This window comes from Ammospiza nelsoni, chromosome 24, assembly GCF_027579445.1.
Source record: "Ammospiza nelsoni isolate bAmmNel1 chromosome 24, bAmmNel1.pri, whole genome shotgun sequence".
Lineage (NCBI taxonomy): Eukaryota > Metazoa > Chordata > Aves > Passeriformes > Passerellidae > Ammospiza > Ammospiza nelsoni.
In genome coordinates this window covers 8,195,014-8,221,965 of record NC_080656.1, presented here as the reverse complement: position 1 = coordinate 8,221,965, position 26,952 = coordinate 8,195,014, and the positions used below count along the sequence as shown (strand labels likewise).

Below are 26,952 nucleotides of genomic sequence, written 5' to 3'. Positions count from 1 at the left end.
ACAAAGCAGCCTGACTTTGCGGTGGTGGCAGTTTGGGTCTGGGAGACATCTGGCACAATGCACGATTTTCAGCATGCACCCAGCCGCTCTGGGCCACAGGCCCCTGAACACCAGTGCTGGCCCTTTTCCCTGGCAAACAAAACTAACTGGCCCCGGTTCCTGATGGCAGTATGAAGGAAGCACTTGTCAAAGTACCTTGAGTTGGCACAGGTGCCAGCTTGGCTCTGGGAGGCATATTTTGCAAAGTAAAATTTCAGCAGGCAGCAGGCCACTCCAGGCCACAGGCCCCCGAACAGCGACCTGGGCCCTTTTCCCTGGCAAACAAAACTCACCCGTCCTGCTTCTTGATGGCAGATTGCAGGAGCCACTTGGCACTATCAAACCAGCCCGAGTTGGCACTGGTGCCAGCTTGGGTCTGGGAGGCATCCTTGCCTCTTGCGGAATTTCAGGAGCCAGCTGGCCACTCCGTACCACAGACCCCCGAACACCTACGCCGGCCCTTTTCGTTTTGCCCCCCAGCCTTCAGGCTGTCTGTCACCCTCAAGCCCCCCCCATGCCCCTCAAGCCCCCTCTCAGCTGTGCCTCAGCTCCTGTGTGTCACCCTTAACCCCTCTACTTTGCCCCTCGGCCCCCAGCTTCTCGGTGTCACCCTCCAGCTGCCCCTGCCACCCTCAGCATCTCTGTGTGTCACTCACTGTGCCCTCTCCCTGCTCCTCCCTCAGCTCCCAGCCTCTGCCACCCTCAAGCCCCCACAGTACCCCTCGAGCTGCCCCCAGCCTGTCATGCTTGACAGGACCCTAAAAAAACCCTATCAATTCCCTAAAAGAGCCCTAGTTTTCAAAGTATCCTAAACACCCCACAGAACCCTAAAAATAGCCTCAGAATACACTCAAAATACCCTACTTTTAAAAAGCCCGTAAAACACCCCTAAAAATCCCCAATGAACCTTTAAAAAAATCCTTAAATAATCCTAAAAGAGCTTTAAGAATACACCTTAAATCTTTAAAATGCCCTGGTAAGACTAAAAAAACCCTAAAAAATTCCCCCCAAAACCTTAGAAATACCCTAGTCCTAAAAAAGTCCTCCATATACCCTCAATACTCCTCAAAAAGCCCTAAAAACTTTTTAGTCCTAAAAAAGCCCCAAGGATACCCAAAAACACCCCTAACAATTCCAATTAGTACTAAGACAGCCCTTAAAACATCCGAAAAAGTTCTTTTAAAAGCCCTGAAAAAAGCCCTAAAGGTATCCTAAAACATTCCCAGAGAATTCCTAAAAAACTCCTGAAAAAAAATCCCCTAAAATATCCTTAAAAATCCCTGAAAAAAACCCTAAAAAACTGTTCAACTCCTACCTGTAACTCTGTGGCCTCCAAACATCATTTCTACCTTCTAATTGGGGTAACTGCCTGCACCTGCTGGGAGGGTCCTGGGGCAGTCCCACCTGTACCCCAACCCTACCTGGTACCCTGTGTCCTTTGCACCCCTAACCCTCAGTGTCAGCTCTCCACCTGTCAACACCTCCCCCCCCCCCATATTTGCCCCTCAGCCTGCAATGTCTGTGTGTCATCCCAAAGACCGTGTCAGGCCTCCCACATGCTGCTGTAGGGAGTCACCGGTGGGCGGCAGAGGAAGTGAGAGATGGGGCAGGGGGGCAACCTGGATTTCAGAACCCCAGCAGATGGCCACCCACTTAGCATCACAGGTACCTGAACACCAACAGCCTTTTTCCCTGGCAAACAAAACTCACCAGATCAGGTTCCTGATGGCAGACTGCAGGAGCCACTTGGCGCTGTCAAACCAGCCCGAGTTGGCACTGGTGCCAGCTTGGATCTGGGAGGCATCCTGCACAATGCGGAATTTCGGGAGCCAGCCGGCCACTCAGGGACAGGTTGGAGGGAAATTCACAGCACTACACCAAGTATGAAATCAGACTCAGGTTTTGATTTTCATGTGGTTTAATAAGTTAACAGATTCAGCCATTACACAGCAATAGAATTCTCCTTTGAGATTTACAAAGGTGCAAGAACTTCATTTAGTCATATGTAGTTTTATTTTCATTATTAGCTACACAGTTCCAATTCTTTCCCACCTGAACAATGTGGGGTCAAAATAATCCACCCAGACAGAAAGCATCAAAGTACAAAAGAGCACACACAAGGAAGGGTGTCAATTCAAATTCCGTGTGGGTATTTGGTCCAGTACCTTACAAAGCAATGAAAGGTGATGTGGAGCAGTCATGCCTGTAGAAGGAGCTGTGAGATCACAAGCACACCTTTGCCACAAGTTTGACCAATGCTGGGACTGTTACTCTACCCCGAGACTCACCGTGACTTTGCAGTAGGGGAGTTGGGATGGAGAGAACAATGCAAAAAGACCACAAACTACAACCCTCCAAACACTCAAGCATCTCCAGGGCTACTCAGAAATGACTTCTCTGTAGGTTCAGCAAACAATATCGCAAGAGAAACTACATCATTGCTTTAACAAGAACATTTGCCATACGCCCAGTTCTAATCTAAAAACAGCACTTGCCTGTGGTTGGAAGAAGCTTTCATTACATTCCCCTTCACTGAACTTGCTCTCCACGTAAGTAGTCTCCCCTTGCTCTTTCCCATTTCAATCAAGCTGCCTAAAACCCCACCCTCAACTGCATAAGCTGCATGAGGGTGCTTGCAGGGCCAGGAATTGGACTTGCTTGCTCAGGTCTGCTCCTGAATAAGTCCGTGCCATAAATGAGTATGAATGCCACAGAAGCTGGTAAGGCCACTCTCCTGTCCCATCTATTGGCATTGTCGTCCCCAGTCACTTTGCACCGCATACTCTATAATTAGAGTATGCTCTTATTATAAGCACGTGCAAATACACATCCATGCACCCAATTCCTCTGGCCTCAGACATCAATCATGTTAAATCCTATGGCACCCTCAGAACACTGAGGTTTTGAGGTTCCCTTCATTTTTCCTGCGTCTGTTTTCCACTGACTCAAGAGAATATCTCTCGTGGGCCAACACCGAGGTCTTTGTGGATGATGAGACTCCTAAACCCTTCCCCTAAGCACAGGGAGAAGATTTATCTAGACAGAAATATACTTACAAGCATGATTACAGCTTTCAGCTAGTGTAACTCTATTTTCTTCAGAGAAGTAAAAATACACAGGTAAATTCTAGTAAATCTGTTCAGCCAAAATAGGAAACTAACAAACAAAATCCACAAACAAACATGAAACCCCTAACAAACCAAAAAACCCTCCAAGCAAACCAACACAAACAAAAACCCAAAATGATCTCAACAAAATGCCTACTTTGGCTTCATGTACAAGTCAGTGTTCTGCTTGTGCAGCCAGTAGGAAAACACAGCATCTGGAAAGCAGGCCCTCATATGCAGGTTGAAGCCTCCACGCATTCAAGCCCACTGCTCTGCTGTTCCTCTTCCACCATATATTTGGTGGACCAATTTCACAAGGTGCAAAAAGCGAGCCTACCCTGAGACAACAATCTGCCAACTGCAGATCACTCGAGCTTAAAAATTTTGATGGTGGCCTGTGCCATTCATGGGGTTACTCTGTGGTCCCAAGCATTATGAAATGCCACAGAGCCCACAGCAGCACCAAGGCAAGGGCACAGGTATCTGGAAGAAGTTAAACTGGGAAAGTAGATTTCAAATAGCATTTCTTCTGTCCTAAAGCCAGAAACACAGAATACATTAAATACAAAAGAGGTTTCTTAAAGCAGCTATTCTGTGGGGGGAAATTCCTGGGGACTTCATCTTTGCAGCTTCTGGAGAACCCCGTGTGACGTTCTCTTTTCATCTGAGAAAATTAGGATAGACAGATTGTTTCTCACACCAATAACCACACCTCCACCACGAGGCGAATTCATTACCATTCATGCCTTTGAGGAACCAGGAACCTGTGCTCTTAAAGTCAGGATTAAAAAAAACGGCACCTACTGCCTGGGGGATGAAAACATCTTTGTGGGCCAGAAAGAAAGCCTTGCTCAGATAAGAAGAGGAAAGATCAACACGTTTAATGAGGAGAGTATCAGAACCAAAAAATTTTCGATGCACACAGCAGACCCATACCCTGCTATCCCTCTGTTCTTCAAACAGTACTTTTGACAAACACCCTGAAAACCAGTCTGGACTTATAGAGAATATTCAAAAGAAGACAAAAGGTTACAATAGCACTCCTATGCTGTATAACTTGGAGAAGCAACAAAATGTCAGAAAATACATCTCTTCTAGGAAACACAACCAGATGTAGGACCTAATATTTGAAGATGTGCTCTGCCAGCACTCGACAACATCCCTTTCCTTTGCAAGCCGTTTAACCAGATACTGATTTGCAGCACAATTCACTGCCAGTGGTAAAAAACACTGCTAAAAATTCAAGGGAAGATATGCCCCTACTGGCATGCTTCCCACATACCATTCACTTGGCCAAACACAGTGCAGATGTCTTCTGCCACATCAAGTTCAAAATCAAAAACCGTATCTCCGCTGCAAGTCACTGGCGGGCATAGCCTGGAGCCAACAAACCAGGAACAAAACAGGAAAGCCACAGATTTATGACAGGAACTGCCCATTTAACATAGCTAGAAAGGGTCTCCAAGGCCAGTGAGTAACTTGAGCTTCTGTTTAACTCCCTTTCCTATCACCTCCTCCTACAAGCCAGACCAAGAATCTAGGTATGCGTTTGTCAGACAGAAACCTTGCCTTTTCTGCCTCCAGTCTACAGTGACAAGGATAACATTGGCTAGCCCTCAGAGTCTTCCTTGTGTCCATGAGCCTCAGATCCCTGATTCCGAAGAACGGTGAATGGTGTTCACCTCCAGCCACTCCACACCAAGACAGCTCAAGCTCTTACAGTTTAAAGAAAAGAACACAGGACTATCAAATGAGACTCATGGTAGGTCCTTGACTAACCCACAATTGAAATGCCACAGGCTCTTCTGCTCAAACCAGCATTTCTAGTGCAAGGCTTCACAGTCTCGTGCCAGAGAAGTGGTGCTGTCTGGACTCAAATCTTCATGGTTTTGTACCTTGAGATGGTGTCCTAATGAATAAATAAAATCCAAAAATGGAACATAAAGTATGTCATAGCTACAAGTCATAGAGGGGATGGTGCGAGAGAGAGTACCAAATTGAAACCAAACTCCGAGACTTTGAGAACAAGGGTGTGTCAGACTGCATGTGACAGCACCGCACCAACCCAGCAAAAGAAGGTGTGATGTGAAATCTGTGGTTGGATTGCTATAGGCAAGCTACAGATGGTCAAGTTCTAACGGCACTGTAGCGCAAACCAGTCACTGACATCAAGGAAAATCATTCTCGGCGAGAAACAGCGAGTTCTCTGGCATCCATAGTGCATGGAAGTGCAAACAAAGCCACAGTGCATGCGGACAAGGAACAAAGAAACAAAGGATAAAAGACCCGACAGAGTTTGTGGACAACAAAGACTCCCAGACCAAAACAGATGTAGAGGTTCCTGGTCAGCCAGCTGAACCAATATGATTTTTCAGATTCATACATGCCCAATCACGTGAGGAATCAGCAGGAAAAACAGCCAAGAGTCCCTCCTGCTAGCACACACAGGCACTTTCAGTTACAACCCTCGGTAACTCTGGCCTTCCCCACCTGTACAAATTCGGAAGAAACAGCCACCTGTAAATCCTTTTGCAGCAGGACACCAAACACAATCTGGTCCTTGGAAATGGTACACGGGAGCAGTATCAGCAAGCTAGGGTTTGTCCTTCCAAGAAACACATTTTACCTGTGCCATCAAGAGAACTGCTGTTTCAGCTGGCAGCATCCTGTACAAGGAAGGACAGCAGACACTACCACAGGAGATACTCTGATGGAAGAGCACAACTAGAGAATACAGTCAGGCCTGGGAAATACCTCTTCCGTGAGGTATTTCCTCCCCTCAGTCCTACCTCCTTAGCTCAACAACCCACAGGATAGCAGGAGGTTTCTCTCAAACCAGGCACGTTGACAGGACATGAGTGTTTCTCCAAAGAGCATTGTTATGTGCTATCTGAAGGGAACTTCTGGGGATATTATAGATAAAATGTGTATGGACCAGGAGACCGGACAACTGTTTCCCCAGAAGGACAGTGTCCTCCTGCACAGGGATTTTATGTCTGCCCCTGCCCACTTCTCCCTCTCTGCAAGTACCTGCTGCAGAAATGTCCTCTGTTTGAACAGAGGGGTCCGTGTTTGTGAGAAGAAAGGAAATACCAAATACAATCCAGAAAGATTCCCTCTACTAAAGGAAACCTATCAGTGACAATATATAAACTCTTGCCTCTTTCTGCCATGTGCAAGCCCCTTCAGTCTCCCCATTAGACTGCCCTTCACTACATTGCTTGCCTTATTCCTTGCCATCCATCCCCAGCATGGTGCCAGTCCTTGGCATGAGAACCATGACAGCACGAGACTGGACACTCGGCAGGTCTGGAAGACAGCCTGGCAGCCCTTTGGGAACATCCCCAACCACCCCCAAGAGCAAGGGAATAGCTGGTGTGTGCACTCAGTACAGGCCCTTCCCTATTCAAGAACACAGATGTGGAAGGAGTGTTGTGTCACGGGGTGGCTGCACAGGGTGGCAGAACCGACAGCACTGACCGGGCATTCTTGCGAAGGCTCAGGCTTCCGTGAAAACTTGTACAGTAGTTAAAACCTCCTTCTTCTTAGAGACTTCTTCCTTCACCAACAGAGCACAGAAAACAGGGGTTCCTCAGAGCTGTCTGAACCAGACACTGTTCCAATGGCAGAGCCAGGTGGAGGACCACAACTTCGACAGCTGACAGCTGTCTTCTGCGAACTCACAGCTCAGGAACACATCACCCTGCAGCACACCTCAAGTTACAGCCTCTGCACCAAGCACAAGCAATAATAGTGTTTAGATCATCAGTGACTGCGTCATTCTCTGCCACTAGAAGACTGAATGAGGCTACATGTCACACTTCTTGGTCCTACAGCTAACCCAGTAGTTTCTTGATTTTAACTCTGAAGGTTGCCACTTGACAGACCTGCCCCCCGTTTCCATGAGGCACCTGATGACACACACAGAGTCATTTCTGCAGTTCCTGGAACCCCCAGGGGGATTAGCATGCCACCTGGATTTTCTGGGAGAGCACAGTAGGGTGCAACAAGCAGAGAAGGCTAAGCCAAGGCAGCCAAACAACCTAAGTCCTGGGTTTGCCACCTCCGCTCCCCAAACGGCATAAAGCACTGGGGTGTCTTCCCTCAGCCAAGGTTGGAAAGAACTGGACTTCAAGTCACAGATACCATGGAGTGGGAAGACAAGAGACTAGAAAACAATCTCTGAGAAATCTTTCCAATGGGCTTCTCCCTCCTTCAGTTTTCACCAGCTGTTGTGTTGTCACTACCTTTGGGTTTGGATTTAGACTTGAAGGAGAAGCGTTTGATGAGGCGGTGAGAGAAGCTACCAGTTTTCTTTCTGGTGGTGGAGTTGGCAGTGACATTGGACAAGTCATCGTGTGACTGGCTCAGGCCTGCTTCCTTCTGCTTGCTCCTTCTCCGGAAGATGAGCTTGGTACCGCTCCGAAGAAAGCTAACTGCAGGGACAGGAAGGAGACAGAAACCATGATAGTGTCTTGGACTGGCAAGTTTCAGGGACAGTAACACACCCAGCCATTCTCAGCTATACAGCAGTCCTCTTCCACACTGAGAGGCAGAAGTACGCAGCAGGTTGGCTAATCCCAGCTTCCCAAGGCAAAGTCTCAGCTGACGATAGACTGCAACACCAACAAGCTGCCTCACTAAACATTCCATCCCATCTCCCCTCTGCATAAAATTCCTTTTACACAATATCCTCCTCTCAGTGGAAGCGTGCAGCATTTCAAATGACAACCAAGACTCACATGAATGGAAAACAAGAGAGATCATCTGAACCTGAAGACCCTGAGAGGAACATACAAGATGGAAAAAGCCTCTCAGATCAGCCTGTCTCAAGGGCACAGGGATTAACATTGTCCCCTGCGCCCGGAACAACTGCCTGCATTTTCATGACGTGCCCAGTCTAGAGGCAAATAATGCCAACGGCTCCTTATGACTCCCACAAGCAGGAGAAGGTGGAGATGCCAATTGCTTTCAACCTCAAATGGATCAGAAAGACAAGATACAAAACCTGCAGGCCATATAACACTACAATGGTATTTCCTACAGATGGGGTTTGCTTTCCATTTTCCCTCTGTTCCCCCCCCACCAGCTCTCTTGGGAATCTGGGTCACACACCCTTCTACCCACTGACATTCAAAAAAGGGGCCTCCGCAGCCCAAATCATACCTAGTTGTAACAGGGTACAACTCCCCAAAATTTGTCCCACTCTAATAGTCTGAGTAATCAAGACTTTGATTTGCATTTCTTTACAAAAGTTTGTAGCAGAAAAATCCAAGGTGCACCATCCACCTGACAAATGTGTGGAAAGGCCAGGACAGCAGCTAGGTTGAGGCAGCCCACTCCATCATTTAAAAGAAGTGAGTTTGTGTGAACATCTTACATTACGACAGGTCAGAGGCACTAGCTGCTTTGATACTAACAGGGAAAGAAGGAGGGCAATCAAGGCCTGTACAATCTACATTGCTGGGCGGCCTCCATGTCCACACCACAGGTGGCCAAATTCAGAGGATGAATCGTTATTTACGGGCATGTGCCTGATTTGTGGACCTGGAGACCAGGGAGAGAAAAGGGGTTTTCTATAATACACAGGATGTGCAGGGTTCCCATCTAAGAGAGCACAGAAACTTGAAAGGCTACAGGAATCAGACACCTGCAAATGAAGGCAGTTCAAATCACTTCAGTGGAAAAACCACAAGACAAAGGCAGGCTCTTCCCAGCTCAATCAGAAGCTGCTCTTTGCTATGCTAAAAGGTGGCTGCAGACCCCATGCTCGGGTGTGGAACCTGGATGTCACTCTGTCCTCATGTACAGCTAATGCTATGGGTCATGTTAGCTACCCTACCTAACAGTTCATGCTTACCTTTGTGATCTTTCAAGCTCCTTGTCTCAAGGGCTCCTGTGGAGCCAGTTTCAGACTCAACATCTTCCACGGATGGTCTTTCAGAGACATCTGATCGCGTTGTCTCATCCAGCTCCTGACTGTCCCTTTGACCCAATGGCAACGCTTCCAGTGGCCGCGACAATTCAGTAAAATCGTGCATCTGGTCAGCTGTGCTGTCTGCCTCAGAGTCCCCATACGCTGTGGCCTCCAGGGATGCAGCATAACCCAGAGAAAGTGCCATTTCGTCTTGAGCAATAGGTACCTGAAGGGAGGTTAGAGGGGCAGACAGACATGAACACAGGATCAAAAGAATTCCACTCATCTGCCTACTTCCATCTATACCTACATGTGGGTGGCCCAGTTCAGATCATCAGTGCCAGATGGCACCAATGGACAATTGCCACTCTTTGGCTGAAATATACTGGAATGTGATTACAAGGCATTCTGCTGCACATCCTTTACTCCCGCAGCAAAGTTCAGGGAGAACTCCTTATATTCTCCACAAGGTTCAAAACCAGTTACGGCAACCACATCCCTTTCTGCAGCTGCCCATTGTGAACTCCCACTGGCAGCTGCCCTTTAATGCTCACTGGGAAGCAGCTAAAGGTTGTGAACTCCTATTGGCAAGGAACCTTTTAATGCTCACTGGGAAGCAGCTAAAGGTTTCTGATGAGCCAGTCATCCATGCTTCCCACACCAGTCCCTACAGGACAGGTTAGTTTCATACACACATCCCTACAAGCAACCACCCAGACTGGAAATGCAGCTCCTAACTACCAGAGACCTTGGACACTCCTGAGATGATCAGTGTACTACGTTTTGTCGGTGTCTTCTTGGTGGTCTTGTTATTCGTCTCAGTTAGCTGCCTGATTGCCGTCTCAGCCACCGGATCCAAGCCATTGGGCAAATGGCTATCCCCTGAGCACAAGAAAAATACCAATGCTTGGAGTACCAACCTTCAGCAGAGGCAAAACGTCACTTTCTGACTGCAATGCTTGCAATAGGCAACTTACATGCACACGAATGCATGTAAGTTCCCCCACCCAAAGTCTATTATAGACTTGTCCAAATAAACAAAATGAAGGAAGCTCTGTAGAGGTAGCCCTTGGCTTTTTCAGGTACCTGAAAAGTTTCATTTCCCACCAGGCATATAATTAAAATACACGTCCCCTTCCCCGCACCACTCAACAAAGACTTCCAAAGACTCCCAATAGTTTGCTTTGGCAGCAAACTGTCAAAAGAGCTGCAGTGCTCCGTTCTAGACACAATCAGAGCCCCAAGTGCAGGGTGACCAAAGTTGTTTGGGTCCGGATAGCCTGGAAAGTTCTCGTCAAGCAAGGAAACACTCATAGTCCCTGACTGGATGGTCAAAGGGGAATGTCTTTTACCTGCCCACACACCACCACCACCAGCCTTCTGCCCCCACCTTCACTCAGGCACTTGGACATTCTCTGAAGCAGAAAATGCAAGCAAGTTCAGGGAACCGCACTCAGACTGCCGCTTTATAAAACAGGCTAAGGAACACAGTTATTTCAGTAAGAGCCTCAAATTTCCAAGCACTTACGGCTACTGCTGGGCAAGTGGCCGTGAGGACGGCCAGTCTCCAAGAGCACTGTTGTCTTTTCAGTCACTTCCACTTTGGAAGGCGACCTCGATGGTGAATCTTCACAGCAAAAGAAACACCGAGATACCAGTAAATGAAGATGAAGCTTACACTACTACGTTATCATATTGTGCCCCCTACACAACCCCCAAAAGCCTCAAGCGAGCATTTGGAGAGCCTGCAAGGCAGCTCTGTAAGGCTTTGTGGCAGTAAGAAGCCCACTGGGAAAAAAATCAGCATCACTGAATGTTTTGGGTTCGAAGGGACCTGAAAACCACTTAGTTCCAACCAGACTGCCATTAGACCAGGTTGCTCCAAGCCCCATTCAGCCTGCTCTTGAACACTTCCAGAGACAGGGCAGCTACAGCTTTCCTGGGCAACCTGTGCCAGTAACTCAGCACCCTCAGAGGGAAAAATTTCTTCCTAATGGCTAATATAAATCTACCCTCCTTCAGCTTAAAGCCATTCCCCTTGCCTTATCACTGCATGCCCTTGTAAAAAAAACACTCTTCAGCCTTCCTACAAGCCCCCTTTTAGGTACTGGAAGGCTGCTTGCTGTAATGTTTCCCCAGAGCCTTCTCCTCTCTGGCCTAAACAGCTTCAAACTCTCTCCGCCTTTCTTCACAGGGAGGTGTTCCAGGTATGTGACCGACTTAGCGGTCCTCCTCTGGACTCACTCCAACAGGTCCATATCTTTCATGTGCTGGGGGACCGCAAGGCTGGACACAGTACTCAAGGCAGAGTCTCACAAGAGCAGAGCAGAGGGGGAGAATCAGCTCTCTCGGCCTGCTGGCCACACCTCCTTTGATGTAGCCCAGGATGTGGTTGCCCTTCTGGGCTGCAAGTCCTGTGAAGCTGACGCACAGCAATACTTCATTCATGTAATTTCCCAGCCCCGCCTCTTGGAATATCCAGCACCACATTCACCAGGATGCCAGACCACAAGCAGCAACAACCCCTAGGAAGCCAGATCAACATGCTTTTGGCTCCACAATCGGTATGTTCAGCCTAACTTTTTTAGCAGTGAAGAAACTAGAGAAAGCATGGCTAAACACTTAGCCTGACATCACGCACGGGTTATTTGGTAGCATATGCATTAGACATCCCACCACCAAAAGGGTGTGTGAAAGGCTCATCCCTCCCTCACCTCCTCCAGACACACAACTGCAATTCTCTACCCTAGGGCTACACAAGAGTTTCCAACGAAGGTTCCAGGGGAATAGCATGGATGCCTGTGTTCTGACCCACACACCAAAAGCAATACATCAAGCGTGAGCCTGCCATATCCAGGTGTGATGGCTAAACAGTTTTGCTACTGCCTTCATGAGCAGCCATGGGAATATTGCAGCTAAGTCTGTGCTGCCATAGGAGCCACCTGTACAATAAGCCTGCTGCCGTGCAGCCTCACCCAGTTTGCAGTCTGCCTTGGGCCGGGACTGAATTGTGGTGACAGTAGTCACAATGGTGCCGTCAGGCATGATGGTCCGGTCCATCTCCACCTTCTTAGTGGGGGTGATGCTGGTTCTCAGAGATGTGGCATGTGGAGCATTCAGAGATGCAGGAGACTCCTGGAACAGCAGCTAAAAGCAGTAAAGCACTGATCAGAGAGGCACTCTTCTTCCCAGATGGAAAGGCAGGCATGTTTGGGCAACAAAAGCTGCAGCTCTGGGTACCGAGGAGCCATTCCCAGTACAGTATAAGTTCAACAGCGAGAGGCTCAGGGACCAAGGGGCAGGTGACATCCACCCCTCCATGGCACAAGGGTCTGCTAGCCCTCTGTGCCGAGCTCGGGCCCAAACACGCGTGTCTCCAGCTAGAGGCTCACATTATGAACTCTTCCAGAGCATGCATGTATGCACAGCTTGTGGGATCATGAGCTCACCTCCAATGTAATGGTAGCTTCAGCTGTCAGTGACTGTCCAGCTCCCGGGGCCAGTGAGCAGACCTGTCTCCCAGATGGCTGCTTGTCCAAAGAATCTATCAAAAGTGTGGCATATGCCAGCAGCACATCTGCAAGAAGGAAGAGCAAAAATAAAACACTTCACATGACCTCAGCACCTCAGACATCTCCAAGATAATCCCCGCTTTTGGGAAGCAGCACAATAGGTCAACACAGCACATTGCCACAACTCCATTAACTCCCAAGTTCGAGAGGCAGAAGGGGCAAGCAATGCTCCTCCGCTCCTCTTTAACAATTCAGGATTCAACTCCCTTAAAAAGACGACCGCTGTGTGGCCTCCGTCAAAAATAGATGCTGTAGTTAAGTCCCCAACTGAGTACAAAAGAACAGTTAAGAGCCTTATGCAAAGCTCTCCTAATACAAGAGGCAAAATCCTGCATGCTTCTGCCTGCTTCAGAATGCAGACAGGCAGGCCACAGGAACCTCCTGATTCAAGGTCAGACCCAGACCATTTTGGCAGAAGAACAAAATGAGTTACTTCACAGAGTCACAGAAGCTCACATAAAGCTAAATATGAAAAATCCTTTGCAGAACTCATCACACATACCAACAGAGAACTACCATGAGCTTAAAGCACAGAGAGTCCCTTAGGCATTTTTGCCTCCCAGTCTTAAAACCCATCTTAGGGTTGTTCGTACTCACTTCCCCCTCCATCGCTGCTCCTCAGCACCTGTAGTTTCAGTTCTTTGCTTCTAGGTCCCAACTCCCTGTTGAAACCGAAGAGGGGCTGGTGTTAGGCAATCTTTTTTTAAGTGGCCACGGAGCAAACAACCTCATTCTGTATCTTCCCTCCCTCAAATCTCACCCTTTCTAAAGTTTCAGTAGCATGCACTACCATGGAGGACATGACTAGAGTACCAAATGACAAAAAGGAGAATTCTGGTTTGCGTGCCCTGCAGAGCTGTGTAGGTTGACAGTGGAAGTTGAGAGGGCAGTGCCTCTGAAAGGCTGTTTATGCTACATCCTATTGCACCTGCTGCACCTACATTTAGCACTTCTGCCCACCCAGGGAAGTGAGAAAGATGTATGCAAGCTGGGGCCAAATGCCCCAATCAGCAGTCCGGCACAGGGGCAGCATAAACAGACATTGCCCTGTGGCACAGACTTCATCTCTGCACCGTGCACATCACTTACTGCAGCCTGGTAATGATACCCAGACATCGTGCCGGTCTGCCTACACTGCTCCAGCCAGAAAGAGAACAAACACTTACAGAAAGAACTCGTCGTTCCACTCCATCTCTCCGTCAGCACCGACACTGCCACTTATCACTGGCCTCGTCCACTTCTGCTGCGGGGGGCTGTCTAGCTCTGCCACACAGCGTATCTCCCCAACTCCTGCAAGAGAGACAGAGGGCACACGTGCACTCATCAACAAGAGGCAGTGGTTCGTCACACACACACTCCTCTTTTCCATTCAAACCCACCCAAAACATCCACTTGCTCCAATCTCACCACCTGCACGCTTGCCCCCGTGGATCAGAAATGTTTTCATGCTTACCTCCCTTTCCCTGGCAGCCCAAGTTCAGCACTCGAAGATTCCGGAGCAACAGCTTAGAACCCAGAGGGGCTGCTGCTACTCTGGACGGGCACTCTCGAGTCAACTTATTGCTGGGTACCTGAGGAATGATGAGAGCGAGACCATTACCTTTATCATTCACTCACCAGGAGACAGCATCAAGAGGCATCGTCCTTGTATCTATTAAGTAGATCCTCACACCAACACAGGGGAATACCCGCAAGGCCATCAAGGGATGCTGCAGGTTTCCCAGGCCATTGACCTCCAGTGGGCCCTAATGTTATTTCAGATGGGAAGTTTAAGGCAGACAGAGAAGGCGACAGGCAAGAACAAGCTTGCTGCCTACTGGACAGTCAACTGATGATGACAAACCATGGGACATTCCATGTCTGCAAATGCTGCCTTAGAGAGAGCCCTCGTGTTCAGAGCAAGACCAACCGCCAAAAAGAGATGTATCTCAGGCAGTCCAGCTCCACAAGGATGTGATCAACAACCAGCATTCAAGAAAAAAGGTGGAAGGAGTTGCCCTTGGGAGCAATTTCTAATTATCCCTAAGCACCACACTGCAGTACCCAAACCCCTATGATAGTGCAGGCCAGGACTCGGCTGTCACCCAGAAGTGAAACTCAAGCCCTGGATCCTGCCTGAGCCTCAGCCCTCAGAAGTGTCTTGGGTTAGGGTTGTGCCTGTGTTTGGGGCACAAGAATGACACAAGAAGAGTGACTTACTGCACTGGCTCCAGCGGTACAGGCCACCAAATTCACCATCACGGCTGGCTTCGTGCTGACAATGGTATCCTCGACCAGATCCTTTATAGTGGACAAATCTGCTCTCCCTTCATCCTTCTCTCCGTAAATCAAGGGGAAATGCAGGAATGTCATTAAAAAATGGACACATTTACAGCTCCACCTGCCTCTCACGCCTCTAATATACTACACAGTCATTCTCCCAGTAATAACCTCCCAAACACTCTTCCCATATTCCATACTAGCTCTCCTCAGAGCTTAAAGCTTCTGTGTAGCAGCTGCAGGCAAATGCAAGCTTTCTAAATGAGACAAACTAAGTCTCTACTTCTGTAGTTTAGCTGGTGTAAATTTTTACAATACAGATTTTATAGTTTGTCACATGCTTACCACCTCAGGAGATGATGCCACCACACTTTTGGGAAAACAGTCGAATTCCTAGAACTACTCAGTATAAAGTAACAACGGTGTCAATAGAACAACAAATCAACCAACCTATCTGGATCACAGAAGTGCAAGCACACCCACATTCTGTTCATTAAACCTCTAACCCAGGGATTCCCCACATTAATCTCCTACTTTTAATTAATCCCTTCAAAAAAACCCAATCAAACTTAACCAACACAACAGCAACAACAAACAAACACCTCACACAAAGAAAGAGCGGCAACCCAGCTCGTTTTGCAGCTCTACATGTGACAACAGCAGGAGGAACCAACATAGACAGAAAGCCTTCAACAGATATTGGTGCTACTTCAGCCCTCTTGAGGATGCCGCTTTGACACAGTTGAGCTAGTACCGATTCCAGGGTGAAAGAATCCTCTCCACTGCCCTAAAGGGCCATGGCAGTGAGCTGCCAACCCTTCTCCTCCACAGCAGCCCAGCTTCTAGCTGTTTCTGCTCCTTCCTCCACTCACAGTCAGCCTCTCATTGTTAGCCACTCACCTCAGGAAGCCCAAGTCGTGGAAGAACAAAAAGGTCCAAGTCTGGTCTGTCTTTGAATGTCCATGACACCAGGAGACCCTCATTCTGTATCTCCTCCAAGTGGATCTCCACCTGGCCCAGAACAAATATCCATAGTTGGAAACAGTTTCTGCTTACATTAGGTGATTTTTGCCCCATTCCAAATTCAGCAATTGAAAGGCCCTCACACCAGGGCAACAGTAAAAAACAGAACATAGGAAAGCAAGTGCTCCCAGGCCTACAGGATGAAGCAGCTGTAGAAGCTCCATGGCGATATCTGGCTCCCACACTGCAACTGGATGCCCAGGCACCACCAGAGGGAAAAATGATCCATTTTTTCTTTCACTGAAGAAAAAGCCTGCAGAGTACAATCCACAAGTGCCCAACTGGGCACCAACACATAGGATATTTACTGAGTCACATCACTTAGGCATTGCCAAATGTAAACGCAACCATTTATAAGTTAGCAACACATCTCTACAAGATGATCCTCAGGTTGAAGACCCACCTGGGTCACCAACAGTCTGCAACAATAAACTAGAATATACAATATCCTGTAGTTTAGCTGAAGTTAAGAATTTGCACACCCACGTACCCATAAAAGCATCACTAATGTGACAGACAGAGGCAGAACCACACACGAATGGAACTGACCTGACAGCTCTACTAAAAACTGGGTAATAGAATTCAGTACAGTTCTCAATTACCAGGTTGACATTTACTGACAACACAGAAGGTCATCAGACAAAAGCAACATATATGAGACACAGTGGCCACATAAGTAACCAACAAGAGGTGTGCCAGAATGGACAGGGCACAGGGCACAATTGGGAACACAGTACTTGAAGTATTCCAAAAAACAGGCAGGCATGTGGTAATCTAACCTGCATTTCATAAAACAGCAGCAGCAAGACCTGAATTAGAATACTATATGCAACTCCTTTACACGAACAATCAACCCAAAACTTCACCAGGTGCAGACAAAGAGACCTAGAAAATGCCAATGAGTAGGGGAGCAATTGGATGAGATGTGAAAAAGGGGACTTTTCAGAAATTAAAAGCAATTGCAGTTGCTGCCCATAACTAGACTGGCAGCAGGCACACTACATGCTAAAGAGAGAGAGAGGAGCTCTCTGGAGCTCTGGATTTCTGGAGATGACCACAGAACAGTGGTACAAAATCAAACTGGAATAACCTGATAAAAGTATGCTGAAAATTGTAATAAAGCTTCTGAGAGCAAAAAGGTTCAAGAACAAGCTTGAAACTGTCTGCAACAGCATGGAATTAGCTTCTGCTACCACTGAGTTACTTCTAATTTTGCCATGTCTATCTTTTCTTTTTTTTTTTTTTGTGCACATATGAGCACACTACCTCCAAGCAAGATACCATCTCCAGCATCATGTCCTTCATCATGATGGAAAACCATATTCCAAAGAATCAAATCCAGCCAGAAAGTAACTATGGAGTTACCACCCATTGTGATTTCAGAGCTTCTTTGCTGGAATAAGCATCTCCGATATCCAACACACAGAAAAAGCTGCACTGTGCTCTTGTGAATGTAATGAGGGGAACTGACAAGCAAACTACTCCTCACCATAGATTTCTTTTTCTCACCCACTACCAGGACACCATACTTTTACATAGTCTTTCCCCTCCCACTATGCCACAAGGGGAATTGAATTCTCTGAACTTCTCACTTCTTAAATACCCACTTGAAAGCACTATATAGAATGAAGCCATGTCTCAAAACTCTCTGAAATTTCTTACAGCTATGTTTCATAGCCAAAATCTGCATATGAAGACTCAGAAAACAAGACTCGGCATGCAGATGGGGAATATTTGCTACCTCACCAAATGTTAGTGACAGCACAATGAGGCCTTTATTTGCACTTTGAATCAGGTCCTCCTTCCTCGATCAGCGTGGGACTAGATGGAGGAGGGAGGTCAATGTTTAACTTTTTGTAATCCTTACCTGTGCCTGCAGCACAGCCAAAGTGACATGATACGTGTCCACAGAAACAGCAACTGGGGACTGCTGAGTAACAGAGACAGGGAATTTCACAGCTTCAGCTGACAGATGGCACCACAGCACCTAAAAAGAAAAGGAAAAGATGAGTTTATATTCCGGCAAGAGGCTGCTGGGTTGTTCTCACCAAGTTCAAAGCTGCAAACCTGCAACTTCACACCCTGTGCTGTGACAAGAGCACTCCTCTGCTCTCCACAGTAGAACCCTGATGTTTGGGTTCAGCCTTCACACATCCCGGCTCCACCAACATATCTTCTCTCACAGAGCTTACTTGTGCAAGCTCCAGAGCCTCCAAACAGGAGACAGGCCTCCAAATTCCTCCAAAGAGACCTCACACAAAACTTCCCTGGTTCCACCATCTCCATCAGAAAGGCTTCAGCAGTGTCTGCAGAACACACCATCACACCAAACTGCACAGTTTAGAACAGCAAAGCCTTACCATGCTATGGTCTGACTGTCCCTTGCATGTCACACAATTTATATTGGCAGCTTGTGGTAACTGAGGACCCTCTTCAAATGTGATCTGCACTGAACTCTGCAAAGAGAAAACTGTTAGTTCTCAGTAGTCAGAGCCAACCTGATAGTTCCAAAGAGGATGAATGATGTGGGGTCCCAGAGACACTCCAGCCAGCATCCAGAACTATCGCACACTATAATTCTACCCACCTCGACTTGTCTATACAGAGAAAGGAAACAAGGTGTCCAGCTGAAGCTTGAATTCACAGATAGGAAGCACCTCCAGGAAAGCCCAAATCTCATCCAGAATCTCACACAAGCAAAGTCCTCCAGGATAACTCCCAGACCTCACTTCAGAAAACAGCTTTTAGACCCAGCAACTCACTGAGGCAATGCTACTCCACACAAGGAGCAGCTGCAGCAGGAACTGAAGTGGGGCCTTCTGGGGCCTCCATGCCAATTCAGCCACTGGCTAATCTTCTCTTTACAGGAGTCCTAAATTCTAGAACGTATACATTCAGGTCATTTTGTGATAATGTGAGTAATTCAACACATGACAGAAAAGCACAGCATATCAGATATGGGAAACTGGTGACACTCTTGACTATTGCATTGTGATAAGAGGGGCATGGAAGCAGAGGGTGAGTTTCTACAGAAGGAGCACTATGCCCATTGGGGGAAGGCACTTCACGTTGAATCCAGCCTAGAATTTGTCACTCATTCAAAAAGGGAGATACTTTTCCTATCTTGCTGGAAAACTCAAAAACAAGTTTGCATTATGTTTTTCAGGACTTTAACTGCCTACACAACTTAACAGAAAGGAAACCCTTTCCCACTTATACGATTAAAAAAAAAAAAAGGGGGATATTGCAATAGACTTTGGACTTCTTTGGACCACAGTTTCTGCAGGTATTAAGTCCCTGCCTTGCAGGCAACACAAGCTATAATGGAATTATTTCCATATGGAATCATCAAGGCGTACTCTCCTTCACGAACTTCAAAACTGCAGATAATACAATGGCAATACCGGGAGAATAAAGAAAATAAATACCAGAAAATTTCGAAGAGATTGCTGCGGAAAATCAGAGTGACTACAGTATTGCCCCAACCCGCGTTAAACGATGCGTGGTAACGCGCTCCGCCCTTTCCGTGCTCGCACTGCTCCCACGCAGGCCGAACTGAGCCGTCCGCAAGGTGCCTACTGGCTCCTCCGGCCGGAGCGCCGTGAGGGCAACGGCTGTCCCGGCACCCGCGAACAAAGAGCAGGCGGGTCGGCCCGCCTCACCTCGCTGCCGCTCCCCGCGCTCCCCGGCTCGTGCCCTGCCGTACCCCGTGCCGGCGCGCCTGGCTGTTGAGAGCTCGCACCCAAGCTCGCTGCCACTGCTCCCGTAGGGACCTCAGGGCGAGAAGGGCCGCGAGCAGCGCCCGGGCCCCGGCCTCCTCCCCCGCCGCTCCGCGACGCCGTAGTGCTCGCAGGGCCGTGGACCGCCAGTACTGGAGCAGCCAGGCCGCCACGGTGAGCAGCGAGGCGGCAAAGAGCAGCACTAGCGCGGCCCAGCCCAGGTCTGGCCCCATGGCACAGAGCGCGGGGCTCACGGCAGCGCGGCGGGCATGGCGGGCGGGCCGCGGCGTTGCCCCGCTCGCGGCACCGGGTGCACGTGGCCCCGCCGCAGCCCCGCGGCACCGCACGCGCACCCGCCGCCGCCTCTTTCCTTCCGGCGCGGCGGAGCGCGCGCGCCCCCCGCGGCCCGGCGGCGCCGCCCGAGCCGTGGCGCACACCCTGCCCGCTGCTCCGCCCCGGGCCTGCGTGCAGGCCGTGGTACCCGGTCTGAACGGCCCGGAAACCTCACGGCTGCTGCCGCGGGTCTTCTCTTCTGGGGGAATGAAATAGGAGCACAGCCGCAACCTGAAAGCCCAAGTCCCCACCGGCTTTCCGAGCTTCGATTAACGACGCTTTTCTCCTTCACGTCACGCTTTTTTTCTGATGGGAGTCACTGCCCCGTTCCCACCAGGCACGCAGGACACAGCAGATCCTTTCCGTTCGTCTGCTCGCGATTGTGCCACTCTCGCCGTGGTGGGCAAGTAACACGAGTTTTAATCACCTCCCGACAGCCTAACCCAAAGTAGCAGCGGCCTCTGGCCAGATATGCTCCCCTGCACCTCTGTGCTGTGCTTTCGTCCCCGGCGGTACCGTGTGCCCGCCTCAAAGTTGTTATAAAGTTTACAAAATCACTTTTGTCTATGTGCAACAGACAGCAGAGCAGAGGTGGCCTCTCAACACAGCAGCAGCTCCTTAGGTGGCCACAAAGCCATCAGAAACCATTTCATGTTGCCATACAGCTGCAGGCCACGTAAAAGTTCTTCTTACTGCTACCGGACTTTCTGCTGCGTCTCCCCCTCCGCTCATCGACTGACACCTGAACAGAACAGTGAATGGACACTGAGCCTATCCTGCCTTCCCCTCCCCACCCCCCAAAAATGCCCCGAGGGCCCATCACCAGTTACAGATTTCCTGACAATCAAAAATCTCCAGTAAGGTATTTTACTGAATTTTCCCGACATCTGAGGAAACACGTGGGGAAACGAACCCAACGGCCGCTCACTTTTCTGATCTCGCGCATTCGGCACCCGGGTAACACGCCTCGCCACCCCGCCTGCCGGCGGTGACTGCGCTGGCCGGGACTCGCCCGCAAGCGCGGATCCCCAGACCTGGGCAAAAGGCGGTTCCGGCTGGCAGGCGGCGGAGCCGTCGCTCATTCAGCGCGGCCGCGGTCCCGGCCGCCCGCCCTCCTCTGGGACTCACTCGCATCCCGCATGGGAGGAAGTGACGTACCAATAAAGAACGGGGGGGGGGGGGGGGGGGCAGGGTGGCCATAGCGGTTGTGGGCATTGCGGGGCGGAGTCCGTGGGCCGTCCCTGGGCGAGTGCTGCTCCCGGCGCAGAGTTTCGGAGGAACCTCGCGGAGGAGGAGAAGCACCGCGAACCTTAGCACCGGGGACAAACCCCTCCATACACCCTCAGCGCGGCGGAAACCGCTACCGATCCCGGCCGTCCTGCTAGCAGAGCTCCGTGCCGGCAGGAGACTCATGCCAGGGCCAAAGATGGCGCCCCCGCCCCCGATAGGCCGCGATGGCCCCGCGCATCCGGCGCCGCCCGCGTAACGCCCGGCCGGGAAGGCGGTGGGCAGCGCCCCCGCCCGGCCTCGCTCCGCGCCCTTGGCAGGGGCAGCGCCCGCCGCGGCCATGGCGGCCTGGCCCACTGTGCCCCTCCTAATCAACCTCGGCGGGTCGCTGCTGGGCTTCGCGGCCACGCTCACGCTGATTCCGGCCTTCACGGACCACTTCCTCGCCGCGCGGCTCTTCGGGGAGGACCTCAACAAGACCTCAAGGCGGCCCGTGTGAGTAGCGCTGCCCCAGAGAGCTGCCCCGCGGGGGCGGCCCAGGCACGGCTGACTCCCCCCGCTCTACCTTCCAGCCCCGAAGCACAGGGCGTGATCAGCGGTGCCGTGTTCCTGATCATCCTCTTCTGCTTCATCCCCGTGCCCTTCCTGAGATGTTTTGTGGAGGAGCAGTGCGCGGCCTTTCCTCACGACGAGGTGAGGTTCGTCTAGTGCTGCAAGCGTGGCAGGCAGGGGCAGGGAGTGGCCACCGGTGACCGGGGTCCTGTTCTCTGTCCTGCAGTTCGTGGAGCTCATCGGTTCGCTCCTTGCCATCTGCTGCATGATTTTCCTGGGCTTTGCAGATGATGTTCTGAACCTGCGCTGGCGCCACAAGTTGCTTCTTCCTACCATGGCTTCCCTCCCACTGCTCATGGTTTACTTCACCAACTTTGGGAACACGACCATTGTGGTGCCTAAGCCCTTCCGGGTGCTGCTGGGCATGCACTTGGACCTGGGTAAGTTTATGAATCACCAGAAGCTGTCATCCATGTGGCAAGGGATCACATTGAGCACTTCTTACTGCAGAGGGAGCAGACTAAGAATTTGCTTAAGTAATCAGTAAGAGAGTGGCAGTCCACCCACTAAACATTAGGCTGGAAAGAACATCCAGAAACCCAGTGCACATTCAGGTGTGCATAGACAGACGCCAGTCATTTTCCCATGATCCTGGCAATACAGCTGAGTAGTGGGGCACACAGCACATGGCTGATAACATCAGGATGTTAGAAAGACAGAAACAGCACTACAGCTGGCCACCATGTCACGGCAGTTTGTCACAGTACATGTACACATGACAGCCAGCTTGTAAGAGAGGAAGCAATCTTATTTGTAAGCTACCACTATCAAAACTCACTGAGATTGTTAGGTAATAGGTTGTTGTATAAAGCAAGAAGTGAGAGCTTCAGTGAATTGGTCTAGGGCCTGCTTTGCCTCCAAATACTGATGCATTTGGCTTGCTCTGCTCTGCAGGTATCCTCTACTACGTGTACATGGGTATGCTAGCAGTGTTCTGCACTAATGCCATCAACATTCTTGCTGGAATTAATGGAATTGAAGCAGGACAGTCGCTGGTGATAGCTGCTTCCATTATCATATTCAATATTGTAGAGCTAAACGGTAAGGAAAATAACAAACCTTTGTGGGCACAAAAAGCAAAGGGTGATTGAATTTTAGATTTCAGTAGCTGGTATTACTAAAAATGAACCAGTCTTGTCTTATCACAAACACATGTTTTTCTTTTTTCTATAGGGGATTATCAAGATGATCACATTTTTTCTCTCTACTTCATGATTCCCTTTTTTTTTACCACACTGGGCCTATTTTACTACAACTGGTAAGAGGACAGACATTCAGAATTTGTTTGGAAGCATCCTTTCCCTCTAGTTTCTCCCTTTTTGAATGAACAAAACCACTTAACCACCTCCAGGTGTGGAACACTGGAGTGTAGAGAGGTTTCTTGCCAGATCCAAGAACACAAAGCATGGATTGTTTTGTATTAAAACAATTGTGGTCACACCAGCTCACCCAGACATGCAGAATACACTGTCTCCTGTGCCTCACTGGCTGGCTTTTCATACAATATTCTCCGCAAGTCAGGTGGTGGGTCCCACTCCTGCAATTTTTAGAATAAATACCTACAATTGTTTTTACTGCGTAGATCTGCTGCAGATCTCCATTGTCCCCTGACCTGCAATGTGGGCACACAATCAGTGGTTATAAATAGTCGTTTTTGAGGCAATAGCAGTCATGTCAGACCTTTGCTTTTCTGCTCCATGGATTACAGGTACCCATCTCGAGTGTTTGTTGGGGATACCTTCTGCTACTTTGCTGGCATGACCTTTGCTGTGGTGGGGATCTTGGGACACTTCAGCAAAACAATGCTGCTTTTTTTCATCCCACAAGTACTCAACTTCCTCTATTCATTGCCTCAACTCTTCCACGTCATTCCTTGTCCCCGTCACCGGCTACCGAGGTAATGTACCAAGTGACCTATAGTGGTACTACAGGTTGTGTCTTTTACCTCCAACACCAGCTGAGAAAGGTGGTGGAAGGTGCTCTTTTTAAAAGCTGTCCAAGTATGCTTTTTCTTTAAAAGACAGCAGCTCACTCTGCTAGCTACAGTCAGATCATACAGTAGAGGTTTTTCAAAGAAGTGCACTTCTCTGACCAGCCCACCCCTCAGATACAGAATGATTTTTAACAAGGTTAGAACATGATGATTCCAACCTACAAGATCGAGAGAAATTGACACAGGCTGCTTTTAATACTGCGGTAGTGGGATCTGCTAAGATTTCACAGTAACAAGCATTCTATATAGCACTATGCCACATCAGCAGTTCTCTCTGCAGATGTTAGATTCTTCTGTTTTATTCTTTAAACTACACAGCATATATTGGGGGTGCAATGGGAAGGAGTCTTCTCTGCCCCACTTGAGGGGCTAGATACTAGCAGCTGGTTTTAAGTATTATTTTAAGTATTATTTAACAGGTTATTCCTGTTTCTTCCACCACTGGATTTCTTTCTCAGCTGTGGATCGAAGTCTGCTTACAAAGTGATCTATCTCCTTGTTGCATCTGGACTAATTTTAAATGTTTCTTTTAGGCTTAATCCTAGTACAGGCAGGTTGGAGATGAGCTACTCCAAATTCAAAACTAAGAGCCTCTCTGCCCTGGGAACAAGCATTCTGAAGGTAATTTGTGGACAACATTCAAAATTCAGGTGCATTTTGAGGCAGTCATCAAGTGAAAGAGAAACAGGGTGGGAGAAAATGCAGAACTTCAGAGTTCAATAGTTACTGAAGAAAGTCTGTTACCATCCCTCCCAGTCACTTGATTGTGTTAAAAATCAGTCTTTCAGAATAACCACACATAGAAGTACCCCAGGACCATCATAAGTCTGTCCTCCCTTTTTGGTAAGACCACAACCAGGATTTCAGGGCTGGTGCAGCAAAAGGGGTCTTGAGCAAGATTAGCCAGTGAACACCAAACATACCTGGTGAAATAGCGTCCAATATTTCTTTCCTCAGGTAGTCAAGATCTTGCACGTAGTAGATGTGAGGAGTGGAACAGATGAAGATGGCGAATACACTGAATGCAATAATATGACACTTATTAATTTTGTCATAAAGCTGATCGGACCCACCCACGAGCGAAATCTCACTCTTCTGTTGCTACTCATTCAGGTCAGACAAAGGGTTCCGCCAGTAGAAAGGTTTACTCTGCAACAGAAACAGATCCAAGTCAGTATCAAGAGCTTTAAGGGGAAAGTAAAATATTGTGCTCTTCACACAAAGTGCAGTTGAGCTGTGGAGCTTGAGGAGAATAAGAGGTTTACACACTTCAAGGGGGGAAGAAATCCACACACACCTCCCTGTTCAATTGAGAGCTTATAAAAAAAGTCAGAAGGTTAGCTTAAGAAGATTCCCAAGGCACGAATCATTGGTTGCAAGAAAAACGTGAGCACAGCAGAGTGCCTTGCCATATCACTGACTCAAGACAGCCTTTTGGTACGTTCCTGTTTTTCAGTAATACAAAATAACAGTCTCACAGTTGTCACCAGCAAGTGGACTTGCATAAGGATGGCATGTGGCTCAGCAGTCTCTCAGTCTGAGGGGCATGCGGGAGCATTTTGAAGCCACTTGGAGTATAAGGATATGCTTCACAGATCCTGCCACTACCTCTATTCAGCATGTGAATTCTCGAGCATAGTGTAGTGAAAACACCGCTTTTTGAAAGGCCTGCATTGGTTAACTGGCCACAATAAAATCCTTCTTTTCATCTTCAGATTTAAGATAAGGGATTCTTACTAGGAAAGAGACACTTAGCCAGAGTCCAATTTGAGAGGGAGAGCTTGCAACGAAAGCCTGTTGAGGGCTTAGGCAGATGACATTGGGGATGGGAGAAGAAAGGAAGTAGATAGCACTTATCTTGATCCCAGTCACAGCAGAGAAGTCCTGATAGCACCTTATTGTAAGGGTACTGAATTTCAGCTTTGACATAAGGTATTTTCCATTACAAACCATGGGGTTTATGTTAAAATAACATAAAATTTATGTTAAAATTCCTTAAGGGGGAAGGAGTTATTCTCAAACTCTTATCTCGTGCACATATTCTTAGAATGTGACTGTGTGCAGGCACAATGAAAAATCTCCCACTGATACCTAAAATCATTAGAGAAAGAAACAATGTCTTTGGATAGACTTCTGCGACTTCCTATACCAAAAAAAAGTAGTCTTTAGTTGCTATTTTATGAAATGAGGCATGCTGGAAAGCTTAGTAAATCCATTTGGAAAGGAGGAATCTGACAGCCTGTAAACCATTTGACAGTATGTTTCTGTTATGTGTCTGATTTTTACCTAGGTCCTTGGCAGCACGATTGCATTTTCGATCCGGTACCAACTAGTGCGCTTGTTTTATGATGTCTGACTGGACTGTCAGGAGTGAGGGAAAGAGTTCTACCTGGCAGTCCATTTTATCCAGTTGCTTGACCAACTGATGATTCAACTGATGTTGCTCCCACCCTCTGGGAACCTCAGAATACCTGTCAAAACACAAGCAACTGCTTTGCGTGGGCTAGTTTTGAACCGGGATGTTCTTTGTGCACCAAAGGCTTTTGTCCAATTCTGTGATAGAAAAGATTCACTACTACTCGGACATCATTGTTACTAGGAATACCTTTTAGAAGGGAAGCAAATGACAGCACTTAGGGAAAGTGGGAAAGGTGGAATCTCTGTACGTCTAACAAAGACTACTGTTCACCAAGAGAGAAAACAGCAACTTTAATTTCTGTGAGCAGAATAAGTAAACCAGACTCCATTCCTGGCTTCTCCAATCCTGTTTTTGGTCCATGGACACAGAATGACATGTTATAACCCGTACTCAAAACTAAGAGTGCTCCAAGAATAAAATAATTCATGGTACCCTTTCCCCTGCAGTGGTTTGCCTTGACAACATTGACATGCAGTGAAACTAGGTTGTGTGATCCATCTCTAGCTTTCTACCCTGTTAGGCAGCTGATCATTTCTGCAGTGGACACTCCCTCTTTTTTTATGGCTACTGGGAATGTTCCTGCTGATAAGCTTTTAATTCTGAATACCTTTATAGTCTGCCTTCCTCCCTGGAAGAGGACATGCCTGAAACAGACTAGCAGAGTAAGGATCACTATGTCCTTGTTTTAACAGGGCATCAGTAAGGTCCTTTTATTAATGCGGAACTATAACT

At 48.4% G+C, this 26,952-nt stretch overlaps 2 protein-coding genes across 4 annotated transcripts; one reads left to right on the top strand and one right to left on the bottom strand.

Annotated features, from left to right (window-relative positions):
- Window positions 1–1,939: 1,939 nt before the first annotated feature.
- C2CD2L (C2CD2 like) lies at window positions 1,940–19,869 on the bottom strand. Of its 2 annotated transcripts, none has more exons than XM_059488420.1 (14): window positions 19,624–19,869; window positions 18,278–18,373; window positions 17,785–17,904; window positions 15,795–15,905; window positions 14,835–14,951; window positions 14,089–14,206; window positions 13,802–13,925; window positions 13,233–13,297; window positions 12,513–12,640; window positions 12,039–12,210; window positions 10,592–10,690; window positions 9,812–9,945; window positions 9,007–9,289; window positions 1,940–7,582 (listed from the first exon to the last, which is right to left on the bottom strand). In XM_059488420.1, the coding sequence occupies exons 1-14, from the start codon at window positions 19,867–19,869 to the stop codon at window positions 7,362–7,364; spliced, it is 2,034 nt and encodes a 677-aa protein (XP_059344403.1). In that variant the 3' UTR covers window positions 1,940–7,361. The 2 variants fall into 2 exon arrangements, with proteins under 2 accessions (XP_059344403.1, XP_059344404.1); XM_059488421.1 differs by having other exon boundaries at window positions 14,835–14,948.
- A 1,329-nt stretch (window positions 19,870–21,198) lies between these two features.
- DPAGT1 (dolichyl-phosphate N-acetylglucosaminephosphotransferase 1) lies at window positions 21,199–26,657 on the top strand. Of its 2 annotated transcripts, XM_059488422.1 has the most exons (9): window positions 21,205–21,691; window positions 21,769–21,889; window positions 21,975–22,188; window positions 22,703–22,849; window positions 22,982–23,066; window positions 23,517–23,705; window positions 24,335–24,422; window positions 24,759–24,914; window positions 26,092–26,657. In XM_059488422.1, the coding sequence occupies exons 1-9, from the start codon at window positions 21,537–21,539 to the stop codon at window positions 26,155–26,157; spliced, it is 1,221 nt and encodes a 406-aa protein (XP_059344405.1). In that variant the 5' UTR covers window positions 21,205–21,536; the 3' UTR covers window positions 26,158–26,657. The 2 variants fall into 2 exon arrangements, with proteins under 2 accessions (XP_059344407.1, XP_059344405.1); XM_059488424.1 differs by lacking the exon at window positions 24,759–24,914 and having other exon boundaries at window positions 21,199–21,691.
- Window positions 26,658–26,952: the final 295 nt, after the last annotated feature.

What these genes read in the sequence shown, in the direction of transcription:
- DPAGT1 (XM_059488422.1), top strand. Translation starts at nt 21,537, where the DNA reads ATGGCGGCCTGGCCCACTGTGCCCCTCCTAATCAACCTCGGCGGGTCG. An exon ending in GGCCTATTTTACTACAACTG is followed by an intron (nt 23,067 to 23,516) that starts GTAAGAGGACAG and finishes CATGGATTACAG; the next exon opens with GTACCCATCTCGAGTGTTTG. An exon ending in TTCTGTTGCTACTCATTCAG is followed by an intron (nt 24,915 to 26,091) that starts GTCAGACAAAGG and finishes ATTTTTACCTAG; the next exon opens with GTCCTTGGCAGCACGATTGC.
- C2CD2L (XM_059488420.1), bottom strand. Translation starts at nt 19,869, where the DNA reads ATGGGGCCAGACCTGGGCTGGGCCGCGCTAGTGCTGCTCTTTGCCGCC. An exon ending in CAAGGCAGACTGCAAACTGG is followed by an intron (nt 10,691 to 12,038) that starts GTGAGGCTGCAC and finishes TTTGCTGTGAAG; the next exon opens with ATTCACCATCGAGGTCGCCT. An exon ending in TCATCTCAGGAGTGTCCAAG is followed by an intron (nt 9,290 to 9,811) that starts GTCTCTGGTAGT and finishes ACCTCCCTTCAG; the next exon opens with GTACCTATTGCTCAAGACGA.